General features: G+C 32.0%; 7 protein-coding genes across 15 annotated transcripts in view; 4 read left to right on the top strand and 3 right to left on the bottom strand.

Annotated features, from left to right (window-relative positions):
- Window positions 1-7,639, top strand: part of LOC131664581 (guanylate cyclase D) — a 115,062-nt gene extending 107,423 nt beyond the window's left edge. For 2 of the 5 annotated variants that reach the window (XM_058935789.1, XM_058935794.1), the window contains 5 exons: window positions 46-316; window positions 438-449; window positions 530-903; window positions 1,393-1,578; window positions 3,315-7,639. In XM_058935789.1, the coding sequence (XP_058791772.1) occupies window positions 46-316; window positions 438-449; window positions 530-903; window positions 1,393-1,578; window positions 3,315-3,676 (1,205 nt within the window). In that variant the 3' untranslated portion in view covers window positions 3,677-7,639. The remainder of the gene's footprint in view (window positions 1-45; window positions 317-437; window positions 450-529; window positions 904-1,392; window positions 1,579-3,314) is intronic. The other 3 variants (XM_058935793.1, XM_058935792.1, XM_058935790.1) reach the window with 3 other exon arrangements.
- Window positions 7,640-7,828: 189 nt separating this feature from the next.
- Window positions 7,829-13,162, bottom strand: LOC131664582 (erythroid differentiation-related factor 1). 2 transcript variants are annotated; one of them, XM_058935796.1, is made up of 11 exons: window positions 12,867-13,162; window positions 11,688-12,495; window positions 11,460-11,621; window positions 10,953-11,372; window positions 10,518-10,866; window positions 9,698-10,194; window positions 9,440-9,619; window positions 8,972-9,345; window positions 8,554-8,872; window positions 8,165-8,480; window positions 7,829-8,086 (listed from the first exon to the last, which is right to left on the bottom strand). In XM_058935796.1, the coding sequence occupies exons 1-11, from the start codon at window positions 12,897-12,899 to the stop codon at window positions 7,942-7,944; spliced, it is 3,603 nt and encodes a 1,200-aa protein (XP_058791779.1). In that variant the 5' UTR covers window positions 12,900-13,162; the 3' UTR covers window positions 7,829-7,941. The 2 variants fall into 2 exon arrangements, with proteins under 2 accessions (XP_058791779.1, XP_058791778.1); XM_058935795.1 differs by having other exon boundaries at window positions 7,830-8,086; window positions 11,460-12,495.
- A 551-nt stretch (window positions 13,163-13,713) lies between these two features.
- Window positions 13,714-14,708, top strand: LOC131664491 (translocon-associated protein subunit delta). Its single transcript, XM_058935634.1, has 3 exons — window positions 13,714-13,857; window positions 13,939-14,189; window positions 14,361-14,708. Exons 2-3 carry the CDS (start codon window positions 13,941-13,943, stop codon window positions 14,619-14,621), a joined length of 510 nt encoding a protein of 169 aa, XP_058791617.1. The 5' UTR covers window positions 13,714-13,857; window positions 13,939-13,940; the 3' UTR covers window positions 14,622-14,708.
- Window positions 14,667-15,671, bottom strand: LOC131664490 (proteasome assembly chaperone 2). 2 transcript variants are annotated; one of them, XM_058935633.1, is made up of 3 exons: window positions 15,243-15,671; window positions 14,967-15,156; window positions 14,667-14,885 (listed from the first exon to the last, which is right to left on the bottom strand). In XM_058935633.1, exons 1-3 carry the CDS (start codon window positions 15,573-15,575, stop codon window positions 14,731-14,733), a joined length of 678 nt encoding a protein of 225 aa, XP_058791616.1. In that variant the 5' UTR covers window positions 15,576-15,671; the 3' UTR covers window positions 14,667-14,730. The 2 variants fall into 2 exon arrangements, with proteins under 2 accessions (XP_058791616.1, XP_058791615.1); XM_058935632.1 differs by having other exon boundaries at window positions 14,672-15,156.
- Window positions 15,672-16,987: 1,316 nt separating this feature from the next.
- Window positions 16,988-20,295, top strand: LOC131664642 (GRIP and coiled-coil domain-containing protein 2). The gene is made up of 10 exons (XM_058935920.1): window positions 16,988-17,245; window positions 17,383-17,499; window positions 17,576-17,728; window positions 17,807-18,223; window positions 18,293-18,639; window positions 18,718-19,177; window positions 19,258-19,425; window positions 19,494-19,850; window positions 19,909-20,029; window positions 20,107-20,295. Exons 1-10 carry the CDS (start codon window positions 17,201-17,203, stop codon window positions 20,148-20,150), a joined length of 2,229 nt encoding a protein of 742 aa, XP_058791903.1. The 5' UTR covers window positions 16,988-17,200; the 3' UTR covers window positions 20,151-20,295.
- A 767-nt stretch (window positions 20,296-21,062) lies between these two features.
- LOC131664643 (mitochondrial glutamate carrier 1-like) lies at window positions 21,063-24,753 on the top strand. Of its 3 annotated transcripts, none has more exons than XM_058935923.1 (8): window positions 21,063-21,358; window positions 22,135-22,179; window positions 22,270-22,404; window positions 22,799-22,948; window positions 23,166-23,311; window positions 23,423-23,614; window positions 23,684-23,834; window positions 23,912-24,753. In XM_058935923.1, exons 2-8 carry the CDS (start codon window positions 22,148-22,150, stop codon window positions 24,048-24,050), a joined length of 945 nt encoding a protein of 314 aa, XP_058791906.1. In that variant the 5' UTR covers window positions 21,063-21,358; window positions 22,135-22,147; the 3' UTR covers window positions 24,051-24,753. The 3 variants fall into 3 exon arrangements, with proteins under 3 accessions (XP_058791906.1, XP_058791905.1, XP_058791904.1); XM_058935922.1 differs by lacking the exon at window positions 21,063-21,358 and adding an exon at window positions 21,495-22,022; XM_058935921.1 differs by lacking the exon at window positions 21,063-21,358 and adding an exon at window positions 21,495-22,026.
- Window positions 24,754-24,966: 213 nt separating this feature from the next.
- On the bottom strand, window positions 24,967-27,004 carry LOC131664645 (V-type proton ATPase subunit E). Its single transcript, XM_058935925.1, has 5 exons — window positions 26,748-27,004; window positions 26,090-26,265; window positions 25,858-26,026; window positions 25,599-25,782; window positions 24,967-25,526 (listed from the first exon to the last, which is right to left on the bottom strand). The coding sequence occupies exons 1-5, from the start codon at window positions 26,778-26,780 to the stop codon at window positions 25,408-25,410; spliced, it is 681 nt and encodes a 226-aa protein (XP_058791908.1). The 5' UTR covers window positions 26,781-27,004; the 3' UTR covers window positions 24,967-25,407.
- Between the last annotated feature and the right edge of the window lie 611 nt (window positions 27,005-27,615).

The raw sequence follows: 27,615 nt of genomic DNA, 5'->3' as shown, positions 1-27,615 counted from the left end.
TTGCGATTAATTGAATTTATCACAACGCCGGACATTTGCATTCAGGTCCGTGTTGCGCGGGAGTTGTGGGTCTGACGATGCCCCGTTACTGTCTTTTCGGCGACACAGTGAACACAGCATCAAGAATGGAGTCGACGGGTGTACCATGGCGCATTCACATGAGCCAGGCAACTAGAGACAAGCTCACACAAGCAGGTGGTTACATTATCGAGTATCGCGGCCCTACGGAAGTCAAAGGGAAAGGTACCATGAACACCTATTGGCTACTCGGCAAGCAGGACTTTGACAAAGAGCTGCCTGTGCCGCCACCACTTGGGTAAGTTAACCCAGTTGCCACGATAATTTGTATATTATGAGTAGACTGTTTAATAGACCAATTTACCCGATGATTGCTGTGTAACAATTCGTTTTCGTTTGCACGCCTCCCAAATTTGTAGGGAGGATCACGGGTAAGACTTTCAAAAATCCATTTACACGGGTTTAACATTTACACAAATTGAAATCGGAGGAATAAAATATCTTATTGTAGGCTGGATGAGAACATAATCATCGAAAATCTACAAAGCTCGGAGCAGCAAGCAGAAGCCGAGTCGTCGAATGTACCAATTCAAGTAAGTACGCACCTGACGACCCTCAACTCAACGGAAGAAGATAGTTCGGCCGAAGTGAGCGCCACGGTATCGTTGCACGCCACGGGTACCGCTTCGCCGTCCAAGTACGCGTTGAGCGAGCAATCGTCGATAGAAAAACCATCGAGTAGTCGTCGGGTGCCAGTCTCCGTGCACGACAATCTCTCTAGCAACGAACCCTTCAAAGTAGATACAACTGGTACGAGGTCTACTTCAGATTATAGCAGTGCTAACGTTACCAAAAGTACTTCCACTGACAATCCCGTGACACTTGGTGAGTTTCCAATTCATTTGTCAACGTGTTTTCTACATAGCACAAACTTCCGCTCGTATGAAGGTTTCACTTTTTCGAGTGAGATTCGATTATTATTATGCTGCTATAATTAATGGAAGCATATAATTAATGCAGCTAATGGGATTTTCTGAGTTTCGTGTTAATCACGCTAGAAATTTTAATGAGTTGGCTTTGGGAATTGGGAAACGAGCTTAAATTTTGCAATTAAATGCCGCTATCACGAATTTCGAAGTATTCTCATTCCAATGATATTGTTTATGCATAGAACTCGCGCAGTACGTAAATTATTGTTAATTGAACGATTCCATTTACTTTAGTGTTCAATTTCGCAATACAAATTTTGTAAGCTCGGTCTTCGAGCGTTAAATTGAAAAAGTTGAATTGAATTTTTTCTCACTTACAAGTTCAGCGCTGAACTTTTAAAAAACGTGGGAAGAAACCTTGATTAACAAATTTCACATGACGCAGGCACACCAGTGTCAGCGACAGAAGTAGCAGCAGCTTTGTTGGGCGCCTCGTCGACATCGATAAACTCAATGACGAGCAACGTGTTTAGTAGAAACCGTCCAAGACGAATGGGTGGTGTCATCGATGAGGATGACCTGAGTACACCTTACAATCATTACCGCTGTCTCTCGCCCAATGAGCATTATGGTGAGTTTCGGCCTTGCCGTCATTTTATATTTTTTCTCTTGGACGTTGACGCTCTCGCGTCGTGCTGGCCTTTTGTACTCTCATTGTCGCTCTATATCCATATCTGTCTTCTGCCTCGGGTTGTCTACGTATATATAAAATATTTTTCGAATTTTCGTTAATTATTTTTCTTATTTTATACATTATATAACAAGGAAGTATGAACTATAAAAAAATTTATTTTTTTAGTTTTAGTTTAAATTATATTTTTCATAGAATTATTTTATATTTTCATTATGTAGAATGTTTGGGGATTGATCTGCAAATATTCATTCAATAAATAATGTTTCAATAAATACTCACAATCAGTATAGATTATCGCCAAGCTGTTGTACACGACATTTTTTTCTATAATGAAATACAAATTTACTTTTATCCGACATCGGATTCCGGTTTATAGTAATGTTTCATACTAATTTATATTTGCGCTAATCTTCTGTACATTTTCGTTTTTACTTAACATTTGTAGCGTAAAATTATTCAAGTTATATCCATGAAAGTCGTCTTCACTGTACTCTTGTTACTCACATTATTATCATTCGTACTAACCATTATCATTGGATTAAAGTCTTCAAAAAATGCTTAATGGGCAATTGATTTATAATGTGGTTTTTTATAATGAAAATATAGTATACGTACATTCAATTTTTATCCACTATAGCAAAAAATTTTATCTCACTATAAGTATAATTTATTTGCTCTTAGAAGTTTTTTAAAAGATAATCTCACAAAATTAACTTTTATATGTTTTTTTTATCTCTATTGTTTTACTCAAATTATCTTCCCTAATTTTCTAGAATAATAAAATGAAGTAAACCAATGCTATAAATTACATCAATACGCAGTTTTCATGTTAATTTTTTTCATTTATATACTGCACATATTATGTAGATTTTATATTATAGTCGTGTAAATAAAAAATTTCTTACATTAAAATGTAAAGTGCAAATTACATTTGTGTTAATAATAGATAAGAGATATGATATGATTAGTTGCATGATTGGTCTCTATAATTAAAAGTAGTTGAGTAAAATAAATCGTAGAGAGTAGTGAAATCCTGTAAAATCAAGTTAGTGAAGTTGTTGAAGTAGAATTTGAAATTCACTCGGTGCCTGGTTCAACTCTACTCCTCGATCGATCAATAATCAAAGATGCTCGCTGAGCATGTATTCAAGACTTTCAATCCGCTCCACACTATGAAACTAGACGTTTTCATTGTGCTCTTCGAGTAGATTGTGAAAAGTAATTTGAAAGGCACTCGTTGTTGAAAATCCAATTTATTTGTTATGGATAACATTTTAGATCACTGATAATTTGCATTAATTTCTGCTACTGACATATCCAAAATTAATCTAGAATAAATCACACTTTGCTTACTTTTCTCATTCTACATAAGTCTTTGACTTAATCGATAAGATCATGACCGACTTGAAAATAGTAGAGATGCCTAAATAGTCAGACATAATTAGGCAATTAGATTGTCCTATTGTCCTAAGGATGTGCAAGACAAATTAATGCAAATTAATTTTTATTAACGAATCATGAGTGCTGATAAGCAGAAATTGAAAAAGAAACATGAAAAATCTCACTTTGCGAATCGTTCTTTTCTTGTTCATCATCATTGCTACAAACAACACGACCACTTTCGCCTCACCCACATTCGTCACTATCGACAAAATGCGAAAAACGAAACACAGGAAAGGCGACGTTCGAGCAGCAGCCAGAGAAAAGCCTGCACGCGCGTCGCAAACTCGGTAGATCGAGAATCAAGTCATTGGACATTGAGTGTGGTCTGGGTGCTACAGCAGGCCGCGGACGTCTTCTACGTCGGCAATTCAGTCTCGATCGCGCCGACGAGCCATCGACTTCGACTACGGCTACGGCAACCGTGGAGACGCAGCAGCACAGAACGGCACCGAGACTTTTCAAGCAAAATAGCGCTGGTGCTGCCAATGACCTGGAACGTATTGAAGAGGTGCCAAGTACGCCCGGAGCTGGACAAGCTTATCGGCACTCAGCCTCCGTTTCTCTGTCTGTCGAGTCACTAACTTTGCGTTGAAACAAGTGTATGGAACGATGAATTTGGTTCGATGCGATATAAATCTACCTGGTGGAACGTTTGTCGCTCGGGCTATGTTTTGTTAATTTTTTTCTGCTGTGTGGGTCCTATTAAAATCACCGCAAGTACCAAGCTTTTTCAATTTTCCTACTTTATTGATCAATGCTTTTTTCTAGAAGCGTCTGAAAATGTTCTTCATCTATAGACAATCTTGTTTGCACGATTATTGAGATTCGTGACGCGTTAAAAGCTCTCCATAGTGCTGGCTTTCATTTCTCGCCGCTGTGTATTGATAATAATAATAATAATAATGCAACGTCTTTGACGAAAAAAAATTATGAAAAGTTTTCAAATAAATTGATTTAACACTATATTCTTTACACCAAATGGCTGTAGTGATTCTCATTTATCAATTATATGATCTTTTTTTTGCAAAAATGCTAACTTAAGACAATTATGTAACACAAATATAACAAGATCTTTTAGAATCAGATTATTTTGTTAATGATCAATACAATACAACAGGATCATGAAATATTGTTGATTAGTAAAAAAAATGTTGTTTCACAGGGAAACCGAAACTCATAAGTGTCTTCCATAAAAGATTTCATTTTGTTTTCATTAGAACATCAATAATAGATGTATTCCAGAAGAAATATTAGAGCCAGAAATTAACAGGGTAAAAATCATCGAATCAACAAATTCAATAGATCAAATGAAAATATACATCATAAAATTAGAATGAACACATTAGCAACATCATTAAAAACATCAAGTATGAGCAAAAAAAGCTATCAAAGCTTAAAACCGCAGAATAAATTTAGCAGTAGTACGTTTAAATGTTTGAATAATTATTGATTAAGATTTATGTTTTTAGTCAATTTATATTTTACACATTAAATTGTCAAGGTCTCAAACAGTGCTTGATTTAGTTCCTACTTAATAATCAAATTGAGAATTTTACAACATAATGCATATCATAATTTTGTATCGATATCGATTTTACTCAATATAACTGAATGCAATCGCAAGCTATAAATTCTATACCAATAATCCAGAATGCAATGACTTTATTATTAATCAATTATAATGATATTAATCAGTTGTGAACATTGAAAATTATATTTTAGGAAAATATCCCATAAAAATGAATATTCTATTTTGCTACAACATATTCTGCTACATTTTCACATACAGTTGTAAATATAATATGGCTTAATCTATTAACTTTCGATATTTAGTATCCTGTAAAAATTCGCGATTAAAAAAATTCACTTAATTAACTTAAATAAATAAATGATGTAATCAAAAGTCGTAAACGTATGTGACCAAATAATTAGTGTGATTAGGCTATATAACACAATTGGGATTCATTATATTATATTGTAATATTACACATTAATGGAATTAAAAGAAATATTTATTACTACTGCAAAATAATGTCGGAATTTAACATGAATAAATTAACGAAATAATCAAACTGCATATCGTTATCTGCTTGCTGGTTTAGGAGTGCAGACAATCATATGCGGTTTTATTGTACACACAAATCATTGTGCAGGGTAACATAGCGTGAGAATTGATAGACGATAATTCACGCTATGTTACTGTGCATAATAGTTTGTATGTATAATAAAACCATGCACAATTGTCCGGGTTTTTATTGATATAATTTAATATAATATCATCAATGCATGAAATTTATCATATGAATATGATACGCAATAAAATGTTTATAAGTCTTAACTACCAATACATTAAAAAACGTGAGAAAAATTGAATCAAATATAACTTTATAAAAATGTGTAGAACGATATACATTATAGATTGGTAAATTGAACTGTCAGTCCAAGAGATAATAAATAAAGAAAATAAGAACATTCATGAAGATACATTGCGATGTATTATCGCGACGTATTAAATAATATACAAAACTTTCTTTTAAAAAATTAAACTGCCCTTCAATGATTGTCCCACAAACACAATGTAAAATATATAATTGGTATTCTAGAATATAGTTATTCCGAAATGTCATGATATTTTAAAAACTAGTCATTCTTATAAATTAAGCATGTAAGTAAAGATTAATCAAATCGCTGAGTTGTAAGAATTATTCTACCTGATTAAATTAAAAAAATATATATTATTTTTAAACCTAAACATAGAATAAATAATTATAATACATGATTAACGTTCTCAATAATACATAATAAAAGTAGTACTTCGACAATTAATAAGTGTGTATTTACTTAATGTCAAATGGAGTTTCGCGCTAAAGAGCAAACGAAGAGTAAAAGAAATGCGCGGAAGAGAAAATGACAGGAATGAATGTGCCAATAACTGTGCATATGAAAACACCTTTTTTCTATCGGCCTAACTATGTGACATTACATATAATAAGTAAAACTCTGTATTTTAATGAATGGTTATGATATTGATGAAATGTTTGAAAGTTAAGTTGTTGAAAAATCAGTAGAGTATTGTACATGTTTTCGATATGTTAGCAATAAATCCGTAAAATAGTATGAGGAATTTATGCAAATTATAAATCTGATTAATTAAACATATATAATTTTGATGACTATTGAATAAATTATTTTATAATATCTGACATGAAATGTTTCAAAGACAATCACAAAATCGATATTGGAAGTTTTTCGATTTTATTACTATTCTAGTCAAATTATGATCTTATTTTACATAAATACACTTTTACCATGTATGCTATAATTTTAGAGAATTTAATCTAGCAATTTTGTTATTTAATTATTTATAATAAATATTAACAACCTATTTATAATTATCGATGGTTTTGATCGTTTAAATAAATAAAATTAACGAAAGTTTAATATCTACAATTTGTTTGTAACATATTTTTAAAAAAATCTATTTTAGACAAAAGTAGCCAAATCACTATAATTTGACAATGATTATGACACAATAAAATTTATTAAAACAATTGATATTCGAAGTATTTAACAAAGAAAATTACGTGACAATCGTCTAAGCACGAAAAGTGTGCGATGATCGTGATAAAATGCATAGTAAATAGTCACACTTACCATATACAAACTCTCGAAGAGATGATTTTTCTCAAACATGATGTGATGCATTTAAAAAAACTGTAATTAACGGTAAAAATAATTATCATCTTATTCATAATATTGTAGTAAAGTCCCTTTTATAGAGTTTTAAAGCATTTATCTGTAGATATATTAAGTTAAACGAGTTGTAAATTTCAAATCTATTATAAAAGATAGAATGCGCCACAAGAAATATTGTATATTACTATACTAATAAAATTATAAAACTTTTAGAAGTATACTAGAATGTATTTTTTTCAATTAGTAAATTTGAATCAAATAATTTGATGGATTACATTAATTGTAAAGAATATTTTTGCATTCTTTAGTTAGAAAAAAATATACTGCAAACTATAGATATGAATATTTGTTAACATTATACGCATATACTTAAATTATTCAACCCATAAATTAAAAATAATCAAACTTGAATTCTAGTATATTTTTGAAAGTAATTTTTGCAACGTGTGTTAAGGTGTTGTTATATGGTAATTAATGTTGATGATATAAAAATTTATGTAAATAATCCATTTTCTATAAGGAGTGATGGTCAAAAAGCTTACGAAACAATAGAAAAATAATAAGTTTGCGGCGGGTTCCGCAGCATAAATGATTGAAAACAATATATAGATATATAATATTGGTGAACACGACGTTGAAACACGTCTCTAGATCCTAATAAATTTCGTCTTAATTCAAAATCGATGATTATTTATACGAAACAAAATTCGCTTTACGGTTAAATGTTGAATGTTGACAGAATTTATCTTTTATTGTAAAACTATACACATCATGTTTATCCGCCGAAACCTGAACGTTTGTAAGTTGAGCTGTTCAAATCCTACAATATAGCAATAAAGAATCGTACAAAAAATTCATATTCGAAATTCTTCATCTCTTATTCCTAATAAATAAATTAGCGACATAAATTTATTGTTTAAATTTAATGATCAAAAAATCATAATTCAAATACCTTGACAACAAATAATTTATTTGTATTTATATTTTATTTATAAGAATTCTGTGAAAAAATTATCCATTTTCTCAATAATAAATTACTTAAAACATATAAAAGTATCATCCTTACTATTTACAGAGTATATTATTATTTTTACAGTGTAACAAATCACTATTGATCATCAGCATAAAAAATAATATAAACTCTTTTATTTGTGTCATTAACTAAGATTCTTTTGATTGATCCAAAACCTGTTCTATTTTTTTTAAAACATTGGCAATATGTTTGATTAAATTAACTCCTGATAAAGTTTCCGCCCTTAGTGTCAAACTATAGCATTTTTTATACAAAGCAGCTAAATTTTCATTTCTGAAATTAAAATTTATTACGCTATTTTATACTATAAATTATAAATATTAAATAAAAAAATATTAATATTAGGCTTACTCTTTCTTTTGATTGCTAGAATTTTTGCTTATACAAAGTTTCGTTAAAGATTTGAGAATAAACTGCAGACGTTGCTCAAGCAATATTACGAGATTTTCTTCATCTTCTATTTCTTTATTTTCCTCTGAATTATGTTCTTTAATATTATTATCATTATTCTTTTCCTTATCCGTAGTCTTATCCAACGGTTTTTCATGCTTCTTATTATGGGAAGCCTTATTTCGGTCGACAATTAGTTCAATGATAGGTCTACTTTGCAAAATCAACTCAATGCAGTTTTGGTAAGATTTAAGTTTCTGGTTAAACGCATTCGTAGCTGAAAAAAATATTTATCAACATGGTTCTGAATACTTTTACAAGATATAGTATAAGTTGGTAAGTGAATTTACTTTGAGCTTGGAATTCAGCAAGAGCCACTCGCTCCATCTGCACAGTAAGGAATTCCGTGGTCTGTTCAAGAGTGCAAAGCAGTTTCGCCGCCTTCTCGTAATAAAGTTTCGATAATTGTAGACTGTTCTTACGCTTAACGCTGTCTATCTCGTGATCTAGTTCTCTATAGACTTTATGATACAGTGAAGCTAGTCGATGCTGAATTGTCGCTGCGCGAAATTGGTATACAGGTTGTCGTGGACCTGAAGTTTCCGTGTCACAATATTTTAAAGCTTTCTGGAAGATTTCCACTACCTCACGTTCTAACTCATCTTCAGTCTAAAATGTTACAAACAAATTCATAATTTTAACTCAATTGAATAAATAAAAAATCTATCGAATATAACAAAATAAAACACTTTTTAATACTTTACTTACTTTATTACCAGCCTTAGGATAATCCTGCAACTGCGTAGCCATAGTAAATAAAGTGGTTGACAAATCCCACGTGACGCTATCCCAAATAGCCGGATTAGTTTTCCTCGTACCGAGAACTTGGAGGGCTTTTTGGTAGCTTGCTAATGCTTTGTTGTAAAAGTGCCGTTCACGGGAATATTTCTTTGAATTGATGTGAGCGCAAAGACGCATCAGCCGACCAGTGTTAGAATGCAGCAGCGCAAGATTCGCTTCGTCGCGTACCGCTTCAAAAGCCTTTATTCCGGATTCTAAATGCATAATTGAACATATGAGTGGCATTGTTCTGTCTGTGTTGTTCATGTCGGTGTCTATCGTTTCGCCTTGTTGATAACGCGCTAAAAATTTGTTATTTCGTAAAAATTTACATCTTTTGAAGCGTTTCAAATGTTATAATGCATTAAAAAAAAGATTCTACTAATTGATACTTACAGCCGGCTTGATTCATATATAAAACACCCAACTCGTTATGTATATTTCCTAACCGGCGTAAGAGATTATTTCTATCCGCCTCTACAGGTTCCAACATCAAAGCTTTTTCATAGCATTTGTACGAAGCTACAAGAGTTCCTTCCAGTGTTTCAAATCGCTCTGGTGGAATCTCAACGCTATCTAAAACAATAACAAATTTTACGAATACTCCTAAGGAAAATATTTTTATCTAGTAATTAAAAATTTTTTTAAACTCACTCATATCTGAATTTTTCATAGCAAAAATCACATCGGTGATTGAATTCTCAGTAACACTTCTCGTTTCGTAATCATTACGATGCTTCTCGACATTAGACCAGTCCTGTACAACCATAAAACAGCAATCACCAGCTCTTCCCAGCAGATAACTAATCAACTTATCATTCCTGACACCACAGAAGATCTCGAGTATCTTTTGGCAACGCAGTACTGCAAGGATATATCTGAGTGTGGCACCGTAGGTTTTATTCGAGTATTCATTCTCGGCAAGTACCGCAAACACCAGGGAAGCTTTCTCGTAGAGCAAAGTTTTGAGGTGAGCACTCCAGCTACGGTTGTCATCTTTCTTCGGTGCTTGCCACGTTGGTAAAGTTTGCGACTCAGCTTTGCATAATAAAGCCTTTGCACTTGTGTCTTCAATGCTCGGCAAGTTACTGCTTTTTTGAGGAAGCTTTTCCGTTAATTTTTTCTTCTTTTGTTTGTTCTTTTTTTTGTGACTGAAATTTTATATAAATTATTATATTTATAATTTTATTTTTCTTAATAATTTATGGTAAAGACTGCTCATTGAACGCCTGCCTAAATAGGGTTTATTTTATTAAAAATTAAGTTACTGCCAATAAAATAATCAAAGACTGAATACTAAATTGAAAGTGTTAGTACTAATTTAAATAGAATAATTTATTTTTTTATATCAATTTTTTGTAAAATATTCATCATCAAATTTGTAATGTACTACTGTAAATGACGAAACTTAACTTAATATTTTAAGTAATGAACGACGTTTAGACATTTATATTTATTTTAAAGGATATATTACCTAGGACTACTATCATTACTTGAGTTGATCTTTGTTGCCTCATTTGTTGCCTTATCAGCTGACGTAGTTGGATAAAGTGGTGCATAAGGCATAGGAATTGCTTGAAAAGGTTTAGCCATATTTATACTTTCTTCCTCATAATGAACTTTTTCTTTTTCCATTTTCTCTCCATCTTTATCTTTTGAAGAAGTTTTTTGATCATCTGAATCAGTTGGAAAGTACTTCAAACAAGCAATACCAAAACAAACATGTTCCAAAGCATTTTGACATCTCTCCTCAATATTTACACCAATTGGTGGAGGTTTGAACTTGAACTCTTCAAAGTCTTCTTTTATGTGATGTTCTCTTACTGCAATATAGAATAATTGTTATTCATTTCAGCGTTTGCTTTAAAATTGTATGAAAATAAACCATAAATTGTAATTAGCAACATACTTTTTGTCAATGTCAAAGATTTTATGGCCGCATTCATGTCTTGTTCGAATTTCTCGTCGCTTCTGTCACTCTCGACTGTACTTCCGCATTCGCTATGCGCATCGTCGTCATCATTCAAATCGGTTAGATTTGGATTTGCAGGATCAGTGTCGGCAGGAACATACAAGTCAGCAAGCATAAAGTGAGCCGAAGTCACAATTTGAGGATATTTTTCTTTAGGCAACAATTGGATGCAATTTTTCAGTAGCATGCAAATACTACCGCGATATTTTGCGTAATCTGATGAATACTTCATGTTCCTGGCAACTCGATAAAGTAACATGGCAACTGGTACTGTAAAAGGATTCTGGCTCTTATCTTCTGACATGTCATTGCATAATGATGTTAAATCGTACAATTTAACGACGTCGTCATTTTTACCTGAAATTTTATTTTTTTTGAACTTATTTTTTATATGAGAGTATATTCTGCATTTTAGTAAAATTTGATCAAATATAATAAGTTTACCTTTGAATAACCAATATGTATGTCCAGCTTTTGTAGCATTAGTTTTAAGAAAACTCAAAATGTTTTGAGCAATATCTCTTATAACTTTAGGACTAAACTTAGCATCATCTAAATTAGGAAGATCCTCAGTTTTTATCAACTCATATTTTTGTACAATACCATCTAAATGATAGCACATTACTACCTCTGGTACGTTACACATTAAATTATCCAACCAGTAATCTATACCTGTTAAAACACTTATTGGTTTTGTAGCATCACGTAAACGTAAACTTATACATGGATGCGTTTGGCCACCAAAAATTGGCATATCAGTCCCTATTAACATTTGTATATTTTCAAAAGTCCATACAACATTCCTTGAAAAATTATGATTATGATGTGGGTCTGGCAATTTCTCTTCTGGTGATGGTTCTGGTAATGATGGCTGAAGATGCTCTACAGGCAATGGTGGCTGCTGAGTACTATGTTGTTTATCATTTGCAAGTACTAATGAGTGATACAAAAATTTTGAAATTAAATTTTTTTGTTGAATAGCATTTCTACTATTTGCTTTAGGGAATAAGCGTTTTTCTTTGTCTCCTAGATTTTGAAAAACATGATCATAAAAAAATTTTTTCAACCATTCCCAGTCATTTTCAGATTGTCTTAGAAGATACTTATGTATGTCAAAATCATCAAGTAGCAATGTATTCTCTACTCTATGTACCATCATTGATACCATGCCATGACTATAGGGCAATTTTAATAATTTTTTTATGTTTTCTGCATCAGACACCACATCTACTTCACCAACACAGTCAGGAAACATGTGAGCCATTCGAAAACTGGAAAAACCCGAGCCTCCTCTAGACCAAACATTTTGTAGCCCATAGCTTTCTGCTGAAGTGCTTAACCAATTGCTTGGAGGTAGATTCAAATCTGTATTGCATTGTAACTGAGCAAAAGTAGCTGGTGCTGAAACAGCAGAATACTTAACAACAGCTGTTGATTTGACTTGTTTTTTGGGAGAATCAGGTGGAGATTCTGATGAGATCTGGAAATTTTACAATTAATTATTAATTTAATCAGAATAGATATAAAAAGGAAAAATTATCTTAAGTGAAATGTTTAATGAGTTTGAAAACAAAATACAAGTTTTCAGAAATCTAAAATAAGTTAATTTTTTAGGCATAAAAAAATAATTAAAAGTTTATATTTTTTCACCAAAATATTTACACACTCTTATAAAGTTTTAACAGTTGATTTTCTAAATAAATAATAATAATTGAATGTAGAAAAGAAAATGTAGAATATTTTCTAAATATTAAAATACAATCTATATAATTTATATTCATATTATACGATTTTTTCACACATGTAATTTCAAAAAAGCTTTCATTTTAAAAAATATTCAAATCTACTTACCAAATCAGGTAAAGCTTCAGATTCTTCTGTCATTTTGTTTGTTCTTTTCACTAATATCACATTCTTCAAATTATACTACAAGAAGCCTCTGAATTGTCAATATATATACTTATGATGATATACTCAAAATATAAACTACTCAATAAAATTATACGATTATATCCCTACACTATAAACAGAAACTTTAATTTAATAAAATTCAGAGTATATTTTTTCTTGGCGCTTGTTTCTCTTATAATTTTCAAGGCGAGAATCTTTAATTTCACATTTATTTTAAAGTAAGTCGATGAGTGAGTATCTCGACGTATCTGCAATAATACAAAACATTTCTAGAAAGGTGCCAGAAGAAGGTACACATGTTTGGCTTGCGTGTTCACATATACACCAATACCGAACTAACACAATGAAAATCTAGGCTTGGAGCTGTGACTATCAACCTCTCGTAGAGGTCTTAGTATGATAATATAAATTACTAAAATTTCGTGTCAATTATTAATGGAATCTAGCTTATCGATGACATTGAAACAAGTTATTTTAGTTCCACTAATGTGTCAAAATATACAATCATTTGAATATGATTTATAACTATAACTGTACGAAAATAAAATTTATAACAAAATAAGATAATTAATTAAACGAGTAATAATAGATAAATATAGTAATTAAAATTCGAAATTATTGAGGTTACTTTGAGTAGTAAATTTTACTCCTTTTAGTATGCAGATCCTATCTAGTATCAATAAATGTTCTTGGTCTAACATGTGACGTGCTACCATGCTACACGTACACATATATAGTAGATATACATATATATATATGTATTACTACTCGAACCTCAAACCTCAAACTCAACGACGTGGCCAGGTGGCGTTAACATAAGCTAAGACCAATTCATCTTTGCTTATTGCTAAGATCCAGAGATCTGAGAACGACAAGTGCCGCTAACGCCAAACCACTTACAGCTGTTTCTGCATTTCTTAAAAATTCACAAGTAATTATTACCAATTGCATAGTTTATAAATAAAAATGTTAAGGCTATAAACCAAAGTTAATGAAAATGAAATTATTTCAGAAATGAAGAGTTTTTTCATTACTTTTTTCTTAGCTATTACGGCATCATCAGTATTGGCTGAAACCTGCCTAAAACCTGAAGTTCAGGCATCTGCATATGTAACTGAAGATGCAACTGTTCTAACTCAAGTTGCATTTACCACTCAATTTACCCTTAAGTGCGCTAACGGTGCTAAGGGAATTTCTCTCTATGCTGAAGTTGATGGTAAATCCTTGCCAGCTGTAAGATTGAGTGCTGATAACAAGTACCAGGTATGTAAGCTGTAATATCTTGTTTTATAAAGCAAATTATTGTTTATAATTATTGGTGGATGGATTTAATTCAAATACTTATTTGGTTTACTAGTTATCTTTGTTAAAATTATCAAGTAAAATTAATTTAATACAATTTTATAATAAAAAACAAATATTTTTTACTCTTAGATATCATGGACAGATGATATCAAAAAAGCTCGTTCTGGTGACTATAACGTTAAACTATATGATGATGAGAGCTATTCAGCTATTCGCAAAGCTATTAGGAATGGTGAAGATCCAAGCAGTGTTAAACCTCTAGCTGTCGTAGTATTAAACAACCCAGGTGTATACACTGGTCCTTGGATTAACTCTGAATTATTGGCTACTTTACTTGCTGCAATTGTTTCCTACACAGCTTTCACTGCAAAATCTAAACTTGTAGCATAATTACAAATTTTCTAAGTAATTTATATTTTAAATTGTAAGTTTGTATGTGAAGAACAAAAGTTTTATTAAAAACAAAATTGTTGTTATTAAAAAATGATTTTAATTTAACTTAATATAATTCTCTTGGAGGTAAGTTTCCGAACAAAAATTTCCATGAAGGTGGAAATTGTAATTTACAAGTATTCTTTTCATCTGTAGGAATAAGTTGAAGCCACTGGTTGAAATAGTTTGTTAACTCAATAGCATCAGGAATGTTGTCTCCTTCTGAACAAAATTTCAATAGAATAATACAAAATAGATTATTTTTCTGTAACAGTTCAAATAATGTTTTTGCGAATCCACCACCATGAATTTGCAGTACGGTTTGTCCACTGAAATCATCCAATAGTTTTGGCTCTAAAGCTACCCAAGACAATTCTTCAAATTTCTTGTCATATTCGGCTGTAACTTTTTCGTTTGCTAAGTAACGAAATGGTACTGTTCGAATCTGTTCATCCCTTTTTTCATGGCCATAACTACTTGTTAAAATAATGACCTATAATTACATTTCCTATTTTTATAACAATAATTTATTTACATTCATTTTTACAATTTAATTAATTATAATAATATTATAAATACCTTTGAAATTTTATGATCTGTGACGAAATTTAAAATTTCATAAAAAAAATTGGAAGGCTTATTAACTAACGGGGATCGAATTTGTAAAGCAACAAGCTTTTTCTCATCTGATGCATAGAGATCAATAGAAGTGCAAATATCCTCACTATTTTCGTCGTAAGGATCAGCACCAACTAAAGGTATAAAAGATGTATCGAATATCCTACCGATTCGTCGTAAACCCAATGTTGAAATTAATAAGTCGACGCTTAATTGGCCGACGTTTCCGACTGATACTGATGGCAAAATTAACGTATAGTCAGTGACTTCCAAGCCTTCAGGTAAATCGAGCATTTCTCTATCAAAATTTTTATTTAGGGTATTGAAAAATTACACTATCATTGGACAATTGCTGCCGGTTCATCAATGTTATACGATGATTATACAAAACATGAGACAATTGCTGACAAAAGAAAAGTCCATTCCTATTGGAAGTTTATAAAACGTAAACGTCAAATTTCACACGCCAAACGGTCATGTGCTGTCAACAAGATTTTCAAAATTTCAGATTTATACTAGTATATTCCTTTGATGTTTGGTACTTTTTAAAATTATAAATAATTGAAAGATAGCAAATTTTTACAAACAAATAAAATATGTACACTTGGCTTTTGTGATTTTTTATGAATCAATAACATTGACAGTTTAGCCGGATTTACGATTATTCATGTTTATGGACAAATTCACGAAACGCTTAATTTTTGTTATTAAGAAAAATTGAAACAAATTTTAATTATACTCTATGGCTATTTGGCATAAGCATTTGTGTGCTCTTTAGGAGTCACAAGTCTATGCAACTTTTTTAGGCCCCGGTCCCATAGATATGTACGGATGCGGACGGATACGGACGCGAATCCCAACTCTAGTAACATCACTAAAAATATCTAGTTCGATTATTTAGTACCAACACTAGCGGTAGTGAGCAAAATTAACTGTTGTTTAAAACTGTAGCGCCGAACGTATGTACACCCAACGTGGATTGAATCGCGACCCCCCCAGTTAGGTTGGTATGAGACTATGAGTGCTACTTTCAGTCCGTAACGGTGGTTTTCAGATCGGTCATAGTATAACGCTCGTTCTTAAATTATATAATTAAAACCTAAAATCAAATAATCATGCATCTAAATTCATTGTTCGGCAAACAATTAATTTTAAACCTAAAAACAAATTAGTAACGTTTTAACTTTTTATCGTATCTTAAAACGAATTTTCATTTTTGAATTTTCCCGCGGTTTCTTCGTTCAATGCAACGACGGAATTCTCATACCAACCTAACTGGGGGGGTCGCGATTCAATCCACGTTGGGTGTACCACATTTAATGTTCAAATGTCAGGTCTACAATTTACTTTTCATATTCTCATGAATATTGCTTATTTATGAGTATGCTAATGTAAAAAAAGCTTTTGGGATGATTAATGCATATCATTTATATATTTTTTCTTCTTCTTCTCATATATTCAAGTACTTCCATAAAATTAAGGCCTAATTCCACTAATTGTAGTTGAAAGTCTATCAATTTTCTATCATTTGCCATCTTATAGACTGCAATAATGTAAAGGTTAGACAAGCGTTCATTAAATGTGGTACGTTCGGCACTACAGTTTTAAACAACAGTCACTTTTGCTCACTACCGGTAGTGTTGGTACTAAATAATTGAACTAAATATTTTTAGTGATATTACTAGAGTTGCGATTCGCGTCCGTATCCGTCTGCATCTGTATGTATGTATGTACCTATGTGACCGGGGCCTATAAGATACAGACCAATGTTGATAATAAGTTTTTTGTTTTTTTCTACCGTCATCCACCGTGATTCACCATGTTAAGTTCCAACTTTATATTGTTTGCGCAATAAACTCAATAAACCATCGCATGAATAAATAGTGATTCTTTTAACCAACAATATTGACAACAGTCAGATGATGGAGGACTCGATTTTGATGACGACTTCAATTCAAAATGAGGTAAGTTCATACCTGCAGTTATAATATATAATTTAATAACTGCATATTATTTAATATGAATTTATTATGGGAATTCTATATAAACGACCTCGGCTCTTGTGATTTGATAAGTTATCCAGACATAATAAATATTTTAGATGTTAATGTCAGGGTCTACAATTGAAAATGAAAATGTCAGTGAAAATAAATCTAACAGTGATGAAAAATCTAATAATGATGAAACAAATGCTACTATTGAAGAACGTTACAACAAGGTTAGAATAATCAGTTTTACTTTAAAAAATAATGTATTCGCTCAAATATCTATATTTCTAAAACTGTAATTTTTAGCTTAGAGGATTGGCTATTAAACTTAAGAAAAAGGTTTCTGATTTGTCCGATCAAAACAAATTGTTAGAAACTGATAATCAAAAGTTAAACAGTGAAAAAGATGAGCTTCAAAACAAAATCCTTCGAATGTCAGAGAGTGTCAAAAAATTACAGGTATGGAACTGAAAGAAGAATTTAAGACTTATCATTGACTATGTTATATTAATTTTTATGAACAATATTTTAATGTAGATCATCCAATCCCAATATGATAAATTGCAAGATGATGTGGAGCTTGTGAAAAATGAAAACAAAAGACTAACTAAACGTCTAGAAAGCCTAGTTTTAGAAAATGATTCTCTGAAAGATACAGTCAATAAAGAAAAAAAAGAACTAGCTCAATTGACTGCAAAATTTACTAGCTTCACAGAAGAAAATTCAAAACTAGAAACTGCATGTGAGCAATTGGAAAAGAAAGTGAAAGATTTAAATAATGAACTCAAAGCTGAATCAATGGTACGTCAGCAGAAAACTAAAGAATGTGAGGATTTAAAAAAATCTTTGGAAGCTGAAGTCAGATCTCACAAGTCAACTCGCACTCGTCTAGATGATATGAAACATGACCGTACAAGCAATAACGTATTATCATTAGAAGTTGCTAATTATGAAGTAGGTAACTGATATTTAGTGTATAATTTCAATTTAAGCTATATGTATTGTCGATTTTTGATTTTCCAGAAAAGTATAGATACTATAAAAATTAAACTTGATGAGGAAACCAATAAACGAATAAATTTGGAAGGAACAGTCAGCCAACATCTTGAAACTATTGAAGTTCTTACTGCTAGAATTTCAGAGCTTCAAGATTCTTATCTAGCAAAAACTACTCGCATTACTACACTTGAAGAGAAAAATCAAACATTAGAATTAGATGCGCGAGAAGCTAAACTTGAAACTTCTAAAGCTCTAAAAGAAAAAGAATCTCATGCTAGAGAAGCTAGACGTCTTGAAACTGCAAAGAAAGATTTAGAAGGAAAAATTGAATTATTAACTTCTGAAATGGCCAAGACAGAAGAAGAAAGCAGGTGAGCAATTTTTCAAAATGGAAAAAAAATTTTAAAACCATGTTCGCCAACCAATAAATATAATCTCCTTCCTTATAGATCGCGAATCAAAACATTCCAAAATCATATAGATGATTTGAAACGTGAAACAGCACGACTAAATTTAGCATTGGAAAACAGCAAACGAGAAACGTCTCTCTTACAAGACGAGTTTGAAAATTATAAATTACGAGCTCAAAGTGTTCTCCTTAAAACCAAAAATATTCCTAGTAATCATCTGGAAGAAGAAGTCGAAGACTGTAGACGTCAAATTTTGTTACTAACTGAGAAGTGTGAAAGCTATAAGGAAAGGACAGAATCTTTGATGAAAGAAATTGTTTTATTAAAAGATGAAAGGACTCGTGGTATTGCTTCTGAACAAGAACTAATTTCTAAATTGACATTATTGAGACAAGATTCAGTAATTCTAATGGAAAAATATAAAAATCAGGAAGCTGAAAATCAAAGATTGCAAATGAATCATGAAAAAACTTTTGATAATTTACGAAGAAATTATGAAGTAATTAATAATTTCAAATATTCATTTTAAAATTTCCTATTATTTCATAGTTCATGTTAACAATGTGTTAAATATTATAGGAAGAAATAGCTAAGATCAAAAAGAGACACGAAGAGGAAATGCGAAGTATAAAATTAGAAGTTACACTAAATTCTACAATAAAATCACAAATAGGTGCTATAGAACCTATACCATCAGCCGCTCCTGTATCGTCAACACCTCCATTAGTCGAGAGAGAAGAATGCGAGGTAAAAGATATTTGCCGAATTTGTAATTTATACACACGATAATTACCATTGATCATTCTTCCTTCAAGGGATCAGAAAGTATAGAATCTTTGCAACAATCAACAAAAAACTCGGAACGAAGTATAGGAGGAAGATGCACACCACCTCAAACGCCAATAACACTGACTCCGTTAGATCAGTTGTTAGAATTCCCTTTCGATGAGCACGAGGTTGTGTCAAGAGTTCCGAAAGACAGTCCCGAAGTGATAGCTTACAAAAATCGTGTTAAACATTTAACGGAATTGCTGGCCGATGCGGAAAGGGATATAGCGAAACTCACCCAGCTTAATCAGTTACTTAAAGAAGACATTAGAAGACAAAAACGCTATGTTGAACGAGAAAAGGAGGCTGTAAATTTCGAGTACCTTAAAAATGTTGTCTTCAAGGTAATTCAAAGAATTTTTTAAAATAAATTTTACGTGCAGCTATTTATCTTTCGTTTAGTTTTGTACTTTAGAAAATCGAGATGAACGTAGTCGACTAGTTCCTGTACTTGACACTATTCTCAAATTAAGCCCTGAGGAAACACACAAACTGAATGAAATTGTATCAACAACTGGAGGAGGTGAGTTTGACAACTATTAATAACACCTTTTGTAATTAATAGCACTATAACTGTTTTTCTCAATATTTTTTAAACAGCAACTCGCAAGAAGAACTGGATACCTGGTTGGAGTTCGGGTTAATTGTATATTGTACATTCGACAACATTCTTATTATCTAGTTTCAAGTAATTGCTTATACATTGGCTGTTATTATTAGTTTTCATTATCAAATGTACATTTGTATTTAGATACTTTCTCTCTCTCTCTCTCCCTATATATGTGTGTGTGTGTGTGTGTATATATATATATATATATATATATATATATATATATATATATATATATATATATAAACAATTTATACACTCCAAACTTAAGACAATGCATATTTTCTGGAATCAAACAACGAAAAATGTACATTAATTGTAGAATTAACCTTTTCCTACAGTGTAAATATGTGACAAGAACTCGAACGCTTATTGTTAAGCGTCGTTCAAGTTTAATTTTTTTATGATTGTTGCATTTCAACAAATTGTGAATATTAAATGAGCCAGACTCGATAAAGTATTATAGTATATCATGTATAAAATATTTTATTTTATGGCTTTAATAAAAAAGTTATCAAGCTATTTTACAAGGACATTATTTTATTTTTTATAAACATTCTTCTATTCTTACAACTACTCTCATTCTTTGATTAATACAAGAAAAATTTGCTACACGAAAGAGCTCACGAGTGGCTTATCGTCAACTAGATAACACCTTAACGTAGCGTCGCAAATGATGAAGACAGACGATAGAATAGCCTTATAATTACGTCAATTGGCCGAGAAGACCTGTGTGGTACAAAAATGCTTTAAATTTAGCAATTCGGAAGTGAACAATAAGCGACAGACTGATTGAACGTGCGCCAGAAATTTTGGCACAAACACCTGACTTTGATCCTAACTAACTCTTTACGTTTATAACGCAGTTCGTAGCACGCGTGCCAGAAACTTGTTTTTATCTTAATACTTATCGCTGCTATTCCGGCGATAGAAGTCGAGCTGTATTATTCGAACTAACGGCAGTCTTAATAATCTTACCTCTCACTTTCAGTTGTACGATTAAATGCTTCAAAAATATATTTTAATTGAAGTGAAAGATGATTCGAGCCGTTTTGAAAGTTCTTTAAGTTTTGCTTAAGAAAATGTCGTTGTCAAAACAAGAAAATATGTTTTAATAAGTTAATTCTCACGTTGCTATAGTCCAACATATATTTTCTAATCGTTACAATATTTTAATTGAATATCGGTTGTAGTCAACAAGAGAAAAACTGGATAAACTAAAAGCATTCGATGTTAAAATTGGTAAATTTTTACGACGTTCTTTAAACCAAGATATAAAATAACAACGTTTTGATCAAACAGTGTGCGGAATGCAAATTTCGTTCTCAAAGAGACTAATGTATAAATTTATCAGCTAAAAATAATTGTCAATCGGGCTTTATTATATGTATGTGTGTGTTTGTGTGTGTATAGCAACAGAAATGCTTGTATTAAACTGAGAGTAATGGAACGATAGAAACCATTTCCTAAAATAGAAAAATGTAGAAATATCCCCCGAGGTCACATAATAGAATTTTATTTACATTCGTTACTCGCGCTACATTGCAAAAATCGTTCACGCATGCAGTTTAAAGCATAAAAAGTAATAAAATTATACAAAAAATAAAAAAATTGTGCTCGGTAAGTAACGATCCATGTATGCAAAGTGCAAACACGCGAAATCTATAAAATCGTATCCTTGAGTGTGTGTTAGTGCGCGAAGTGGCCACCCACCCAACCAGTAGAGCAATGGCAAACAGCTGAGCGCGCGCAAAGTAGTGTGCGGTGTCTCATTTATTCCTCTCCTCTTCCTTTCTCCCTCGTCGTCACAGTTGCCGTGCAAGCTTGTAGTGGTTGAGAGAGGCGAATAGTATCGTGCTAGCCATTGCGCGTTGTGTATCTTCTGTCACATAACTTCCTGCTGAGTGTAGGTATATATCAATCATGCTCGCTGCTCGTAATTAAAGTCTGCCTAATTACACATAGTCATTCCATTTTTCACATTGCCGTTCATTCATCATTTCACTCGTCTTTTACAGAATATATTCCAAAATGTCACAAGTCCAGAATGCAGAACAGTTTAAGTGAGTTATGTCGTTCAAGCGTTCGAATATAGTAATACTTTTTTCATATTAGAAAGTAATCGATAATAATTTGTGGTGATTTTTTAAAAGATTGGTACCCAAAATTGTCAATGGAGGTATCGCTGGTATTATCGGGGTTTCCGTGGTTTTTCCATTGGATCTTGTCAAAACTAGGCTGCAAAATCAAGTGGTGGGACCTAAAGGAGAAAAGATGTATGCTTCAATGTGAGTGTCCAATGTTTTTTCTTTTCTTTACTTTGGGACTGACATTTACGATGCCATAACGTTGGGATATTTTCGGGACGTATTTTTGCTCGCAAGATCAAAAATAAATTTTTATAAATAGTGAACAACATTTTTAAGATTTAAAGCAGAAGATTTTAATTATCATGCTTAATTTTTGTTAATTTACATCAGCACATATTGTTTAAACAAATAATATGTAAGATAATAACTTCAATTCTTAAAAAAACATTTTCAATTTTTAATTTCAATCTGATTTGGCCCTTAATTAATATTAAGCTGTTAATATTGCTTGGCTCTTAATTATCATTAAGATCAAATTAATATTAAGTTGTTAGTATTTCTTGTAAAACTAAAATAAATGTAATATTTTAAGGTTTGACTGTTTCAAAAAAACCTACAAAGCCGAAGGGTATTTAGGAATGTACAAAGGCTCTGCTGTAAATATTTTACTAATCACTCCTGAGAAAGCCATAAAACTTACAGCCAATGATACATTCAGACATTATTTATCTACGAGACCTGGGTAAGTTTATCAGAGTTTTTATGCAACATCTTGTCACTTACAACATAGTGTTTACAATTTCATAACAGGTTTTTAAATTTTCAAATAGTATTCATTTGCTTGGAAAGATTAGCAAACTTGAAACAATCATACTAATAAATTTTATCTGAGAGTGGTTTCACTTAGAGAAATCCATTGATGTATACAATCTTACTGATTAATTATCTGGTTGTTTTAGAGAGCCATTGCCTTTGATACGGGAAATGATAGCTGGTGGATCAGCAGGCGCATGTCAAATAGTTATAACAACTCCAATGGAATTGTTAAAAATACAAATGCAAGATGCAGGAAGAGTGGCTGCTGCAGCTAAAGCAAAATCAGATGGTAGTAATACTTTGAAAATAGTTAAAAATAATACACTTTCTTTTAGTTTTTTTCCTTTCATTCTACTTCTTTTATTTTGAATAACTATATTTGATACTTCTTTTTCTACAGCTAGTGGAGGCCCTCCACCTAAGAAACCATCTGCTCTTGCTCTAACTCGCGAGCTTCTACAAAAACGAGGGATTTTAGGTCTATATCAAGGTACTGGTGCCACTGCACTCAGAGATGTCACTTTCTCTGTTATCTATTTTCCTCTATTCGCCAGATTAAATAGTCTCGGCCCAAAACGACCTGATGGATCTTGTAAGTGCTTATTTGTTTTTTTCGGTCACGATCGAGTGTTGATACTACTAAGAATATATGTATTTGCAGCCGTGTTTTGGTGCTCATTTTTAGCAGGCTGTGCTGCTGGTTCTACAGCAGCATTACTTGTTAATCCATTTGATGTAGTTAAGACTAGACTTCAGGCAATCAATAAAGCGCCTGGTGAGCCGACTTATAATGGTGTTCTAGATTGCGTTGGGTAATAACAATTTCTATTAGAACTATATTATTCTTTTTTATTGATAACAAATTTATATTCTTAATTTCCTTTTTCAGTAAAACTTTGAAGAATGAAGGAGCCACGGCATTCTTCAAAGGTGGCGCATGCAGGATGATCGTGATAGCACCGCTATTTGGAATTGCACAAACCGTGTATTACCTCGGAGTCGCCGAGAAATTGATGGGACTCCAGTAATTAAGAAAGCAAATATAATTTGCTCTAGCTAATTAAAAGGGCACAAACAAACGCCTACAGCCGAGCGTGTACTCACTCAATAGTCAATTGCTCGATATGAACGACAATAATTTAATAACCGCTGAATGCATCATCACCATAAAACATGTTTTAACCTTCAAATATATATAATAGTCATTATACAAAGAGAAAGTGTAATATGGTACCTGGATGAAGAAAAATATGCCGCAACTATGTATGTCATAAGCACGGAAAAATGCCGCTCCAAGTGATACTACTATTACATAAATATTTATGGAGTTTTATTCGATAGTTATACTCAAGTGAGATTTGTGAAGCATTTAAGCTCGATATATCAAAACAAACTGCCTGTGAATTTTAGTCGTCTGTTTTTAGACTTCTACCTACCCTGGTTCTTCCACTGAAATTGCAACGAGTGTGCCATATGCCCACACGAATTATATAAGAAGTGCTGCTCTACTATCTTCTACCCTACATAATCATCTTGTTACACCGTTGTATTCAGAAGTGTTTATGTGTGTATATATATATATATATATATATATATAATTTATGAATTACTGACGAAAGTCTATCTTACGGCTATATGATTGTATTAAATCAGCCGCAAGTTGTTGAATGTATTTTAACTTGAACATATCACAATATTTTTTTGTCATGTTTAATTTTTGTAATCGTTTACTGTATGCTGCGCACAATTATCAACATTGTAATATTTTTATGTTATTTTATATTGCTCTCATAGTTAGCAAATTCATGTAGTATACAAAACAAACAATGACCTGGAGCATTTTCAAATTAGTTACAATATTTAATGAAGTATCAAAATCATTATATTATCGTAAAATTACGATTTTTTTATTACTATCATCATTACATCATTGTTATTAATTTTGTTACAATTGCTTATGTACAAAGAAAAAACATTCCACCAAGAGTATTGTGTTTTTTAATTAATTAAACAACAACAGATTTACAATGTAGTATACAGAGGTCAAAACACTAGGCAAGATTATATTTTTCAACATTTACTTTTGTTCAACAGTATCATTTGAATACTTTAAATATAGAATAACAGAAGCCCTAATGTTGACGCCCTACAATTCCAAATAAAATTGATGAAAATACTAAAGCAGACAAAGACAAAAATCTTACGTGCTATAATACACGCTGAATAATAGTAAAGACTAATCGCGTTTTCTTATACTCGCAGTACGGCGAAATTGAATCTTGTTGCGTGCATAAAAATAACTTCACTTTCAACGTTTTAGGTAGAGGCGCACGGTACGCGATATAATACAGGAATGTTTTGGCGCAAGACGCAAACGTTGTTTATTTAATCAGTGAATCGACGGTTCAAATTGCGACCGAACAGAGCTGTACGTATTTCAGGAACCAGCTGCTGGGCAATCAATTCCAACCTGTTTTCCAAGGTATTGACGATCTTTATGCGGCCTAATCGAAAAAAACGAATCCATTAAAATATAATACTTAATTTCTAAATGATCTCATGGATTATATTTTTACCTCTGGCAGCCAACAGTTCAACACCTCCACAACTGTCTGGAGGCAAAGAATTTTCTTGATCAATTTTCAGAACAGTTTCTTTTTTTGTAACATTGTTGTACTCTTGCTGAATACCAGGCAACAGAGATTCAATTAGAGGAACATCTTGTTGTCTAACTCTGATAACTACAGTAGTTTCAGTGAGCTAAAAAATAATGAGAAAAAAATTCATTGATTCTGATAGAATAAAAAAAATTTGTATCTTTGTAGTTTAATTTACCTGGTAGAGACCTTGAGTGATCAAAAGTTTCAAGATTTCGGCATATTTGCCTTGATCTCTTGATACTTCACTGAGTTTTTTTCTAGCCTCTTCCAATACATTTCTCACATGATCCTCACGCACTTTCAGTACTTTAAGACGAGCTTGATTCAGCATGTTCGATGATTGACTGAAAAGAAAACAATAATTATATTTGATGCGAAAAGATACAAATATATCAGTGTAAACTTACATTTTCTTTTGCAATTCAACCTGCTTTTCTTTCTTCTCATAATATTCCATAATCTTGAGACGCTGTTGCTGTACCAATCGTCCCTTCTCTATGTTAAACTCCTCTTCTGCCTTAGCATCAATTTCTTCAGCCTTTTCATTGGCCTCTTGTTCAATGAAGGCCATCATATGCTTAATCTAGAATTCATATAAAATAAATAATGTTTATTATAAAAATGAATGTTTTTCATAATCTGCTTCAAGTTTATTTAAAAATTGCAAGCATGTTCAATATTTTTCATAAAATTGTTTCAATAATAAAGTGTCATCATTCTCTAACACAATTTTACAATATGATTACAAATAAAATAACTATATTTTTAAGTAAAGCAAGACAATGACAACACAATGTCTTATATCAGTTTGGTTTCTTTAAGCAAGAAGTTACCCTGGGTTTGAGATCAATTCAAAATGTCATTTGTGCAGTTTGACAAAATCCATTTATATATCAACCCCTTGCCTGAAAGCTCATCAACCTTGACACTTTTTACACAAGCCCAGTGGTTAAAATCTTGCTCAAAAAAATTCTATTCATCGCAAAAACAGTCCGTTTTCTTTGCAAACCACCTTATTTGTAACGGAAACCCCAGAAAAATGTAAAAAAAACTGCAATCGTTAACCTGCTTCTGAACGTCAGCATCGCTGAGAGCCATGTTGCTGGTCCGTGTGTTGGCGAGCTTCACTTACGAGTCACCGAACAATCGAAATAAAATTTGCCTCGAAGTGACCAACTGGCAAGGGTCTACCGGAGGTTGATCCGAGAGACTGCGACGAAGATGTGCAACGAAACGTCAACGCCCAACTTAACTTGAAGACGACGAAGGTGTCTCGTGAGTGCACACTTCTGCTGGCTGCTGATTCTGCGCGATGACTGTATTTTGTCTCACTCGCACTCGTTCAAAGACACATAAGCTTATCCTCGTTACACTACGAGGAGGTTGTGCTCACATGATGATCATATGACCAAAACGAACGGCGCGCTCTCTGTCGGACATTACGGGTGTTTGCTCTACTTGCTATTGCTGTTAATTGAGCTTTTTAGGTTTAGGACGATGATTTATATGATCTAAGCATAGCACATAACTGTCTATAAATTTTATCATATAGTCTTTTATATGATGGATTTTAATGAAGTATACATTTTAATTATTATTAACGAGTTTACCAATATTCATATTTAATGTGACTAGAACGTGATCGTTGCGATGCGTGTTAAATTCGAAAACTCATGATATTAGTAAAAATTAATAACTTTCTAAGCCGGATAAACCATTCCGATACAGTATGTATGTGAAAAGTATCTTTAAAAAATATGAAAAATATATATTCTATTACGTAAACAATAATAATTAGTTATTGGTCTGACCAATGAGACCTTATACTACTTAAAAAAATTGAGCTTACGCAAATCACAGTTACACAAGAAACTTGTAAAAATATATTAATTATATAAATAAACATCACAATTGTGTTTTCATTTCGTAATAA

The sequence above is a fragment of the Phymastichus coffea genome, unplaced genomic scaffold (genome assembly GCF_024137745.1).
Source record: "Phymastichus coffea isolate CEN01 unplaced genomic scaffold, Cenicafe_Pcof_1.1 PCOF00044, whole genome shotgun sequence".
Taxonomy (NCBI): domain Eukaryota; kingdom Metazoa; phylum Arthropoda; class Insecta; order Hymenoptera; family Eulophidae; genus Phymastichus; species Phymastichus coffea.
The sequence above is the reverse complement of the archived record's forward strand: the minus strand, read 5'-3'. Positions and strand labels throughout refer to the sequence as shown.

Excerpts from the sequence above, each read along its gene's own strand:
- LOC131664491 (XM_058935634.1), top strand. The coding sequence starts at position 13,941 with ATGAAGAGTTTTTTCATTACTTTTTTCTTAGCTATTACGGCATCATCA. Across the intron at positions 14,190-14,360 it reads GTGCTGATAACAAGTACCAG|ATATCATGGACAGATGATAT; the intron begins GTATGTAAGCTG and ends TTTTACTCTTAG.
- LOC131664490 (XM_058935632.1), bottom strand. The coding sequence starts at position 15,575 with ATGCTCGATTTACCTGAAGGCTTGGAAGTCACTGACTATACGTTAATT. Across the intron at positions 15,157-15,242 it reads CAGATCATAAAATTTCAAAG|GTCATTATTTTAACAAGTAG; the intron begins GTATTTATAATA and ends ATGTAATTATAG.
- LOC131664582 (XM_058935795.1), bottom strand. The coding sequence starts at position 12,899 with ATGACAGAAGAATCTGAAGCTTTACCTGATTTG. Across the intron at positions 9,620-9,697 it reads TATGAAAAATTCAGATATGA|ATAGCGTTGAGATTCCACCA; the intron begins GTGAGTTTAAAA and ends TTATTGTTTTAG. Across the intron at positions 8,873-8,971 it reads ATCCTAAGGCTGGTAATAAA|ACTGAAGATGAGTTAGAACG; the intron begins GTAAGTAAAGTA and ends GTAACATTTTAG.
- LOC131664643 (XM_058935923.1), top strand. The coding sequence starts at position 22,148 with ATGTCACAAGTCCAGAATGCAGAACAGTTTAA. Across the intron at positions 22,405-22,798 it reads GAAAAGATGTATGCTTCAAT|GTTTGACTGTTTCAAAAAAA; the intron begins GTGAGTGTCCAA and ends TAATATTTTAAG. Across the intron at positions 23,615-23,683 it reads AAAACGACCTGATGGATCTT|CCGTGTTTTGGTGCTCATTT; the intron begins GTAAGTGCTTAT and ends ATGTATTTGCAG.
- LOC131664642 (XM_058935920.1), top strand. The coding sequence starts at position 17,201 with ATGATGGAGGACTCGATTTTGATGACGACTTCAATTCAAAATGAG. Across the intron at positions 18,640-18,717 it reads AAGACAGAAGAAGAAAGCAG|ATCGCGAATCAAAACATTCC; the intron begins GTGAGCAATTTT and ends CCTTCCTTATAG. Across the intron at positions 20,030-20,106 it reads TGTATCAACAACTGGAGGAG|CAACTCGCAAGAAGAACTGG; the intron begins GTGAGTTTGACA and ends TTTTTTAAACAG.
- LOC131664645 (XM_058935925.1), bottom strand. The coding sequence starts at position 26,780 with ATGGCTCTCAGCGATGCTGACGTTCAGAAGCAG. Across the intron at positions 26,266-26,747 it reads ATGCTGACGTTCAGAAGCAG|ATTAAGCATATGATGGCCTT; the intron begins GTTAACGATTGC and ends TATGAATTCTAG. Across the intron at positions 25,783-25,857 it reads TCACTCAAGGTCTCTACCAG|CTCACTGAAACTACTGTAGT; the intron begins GTAAATTAAACT and ends ATTATTTTTTAG.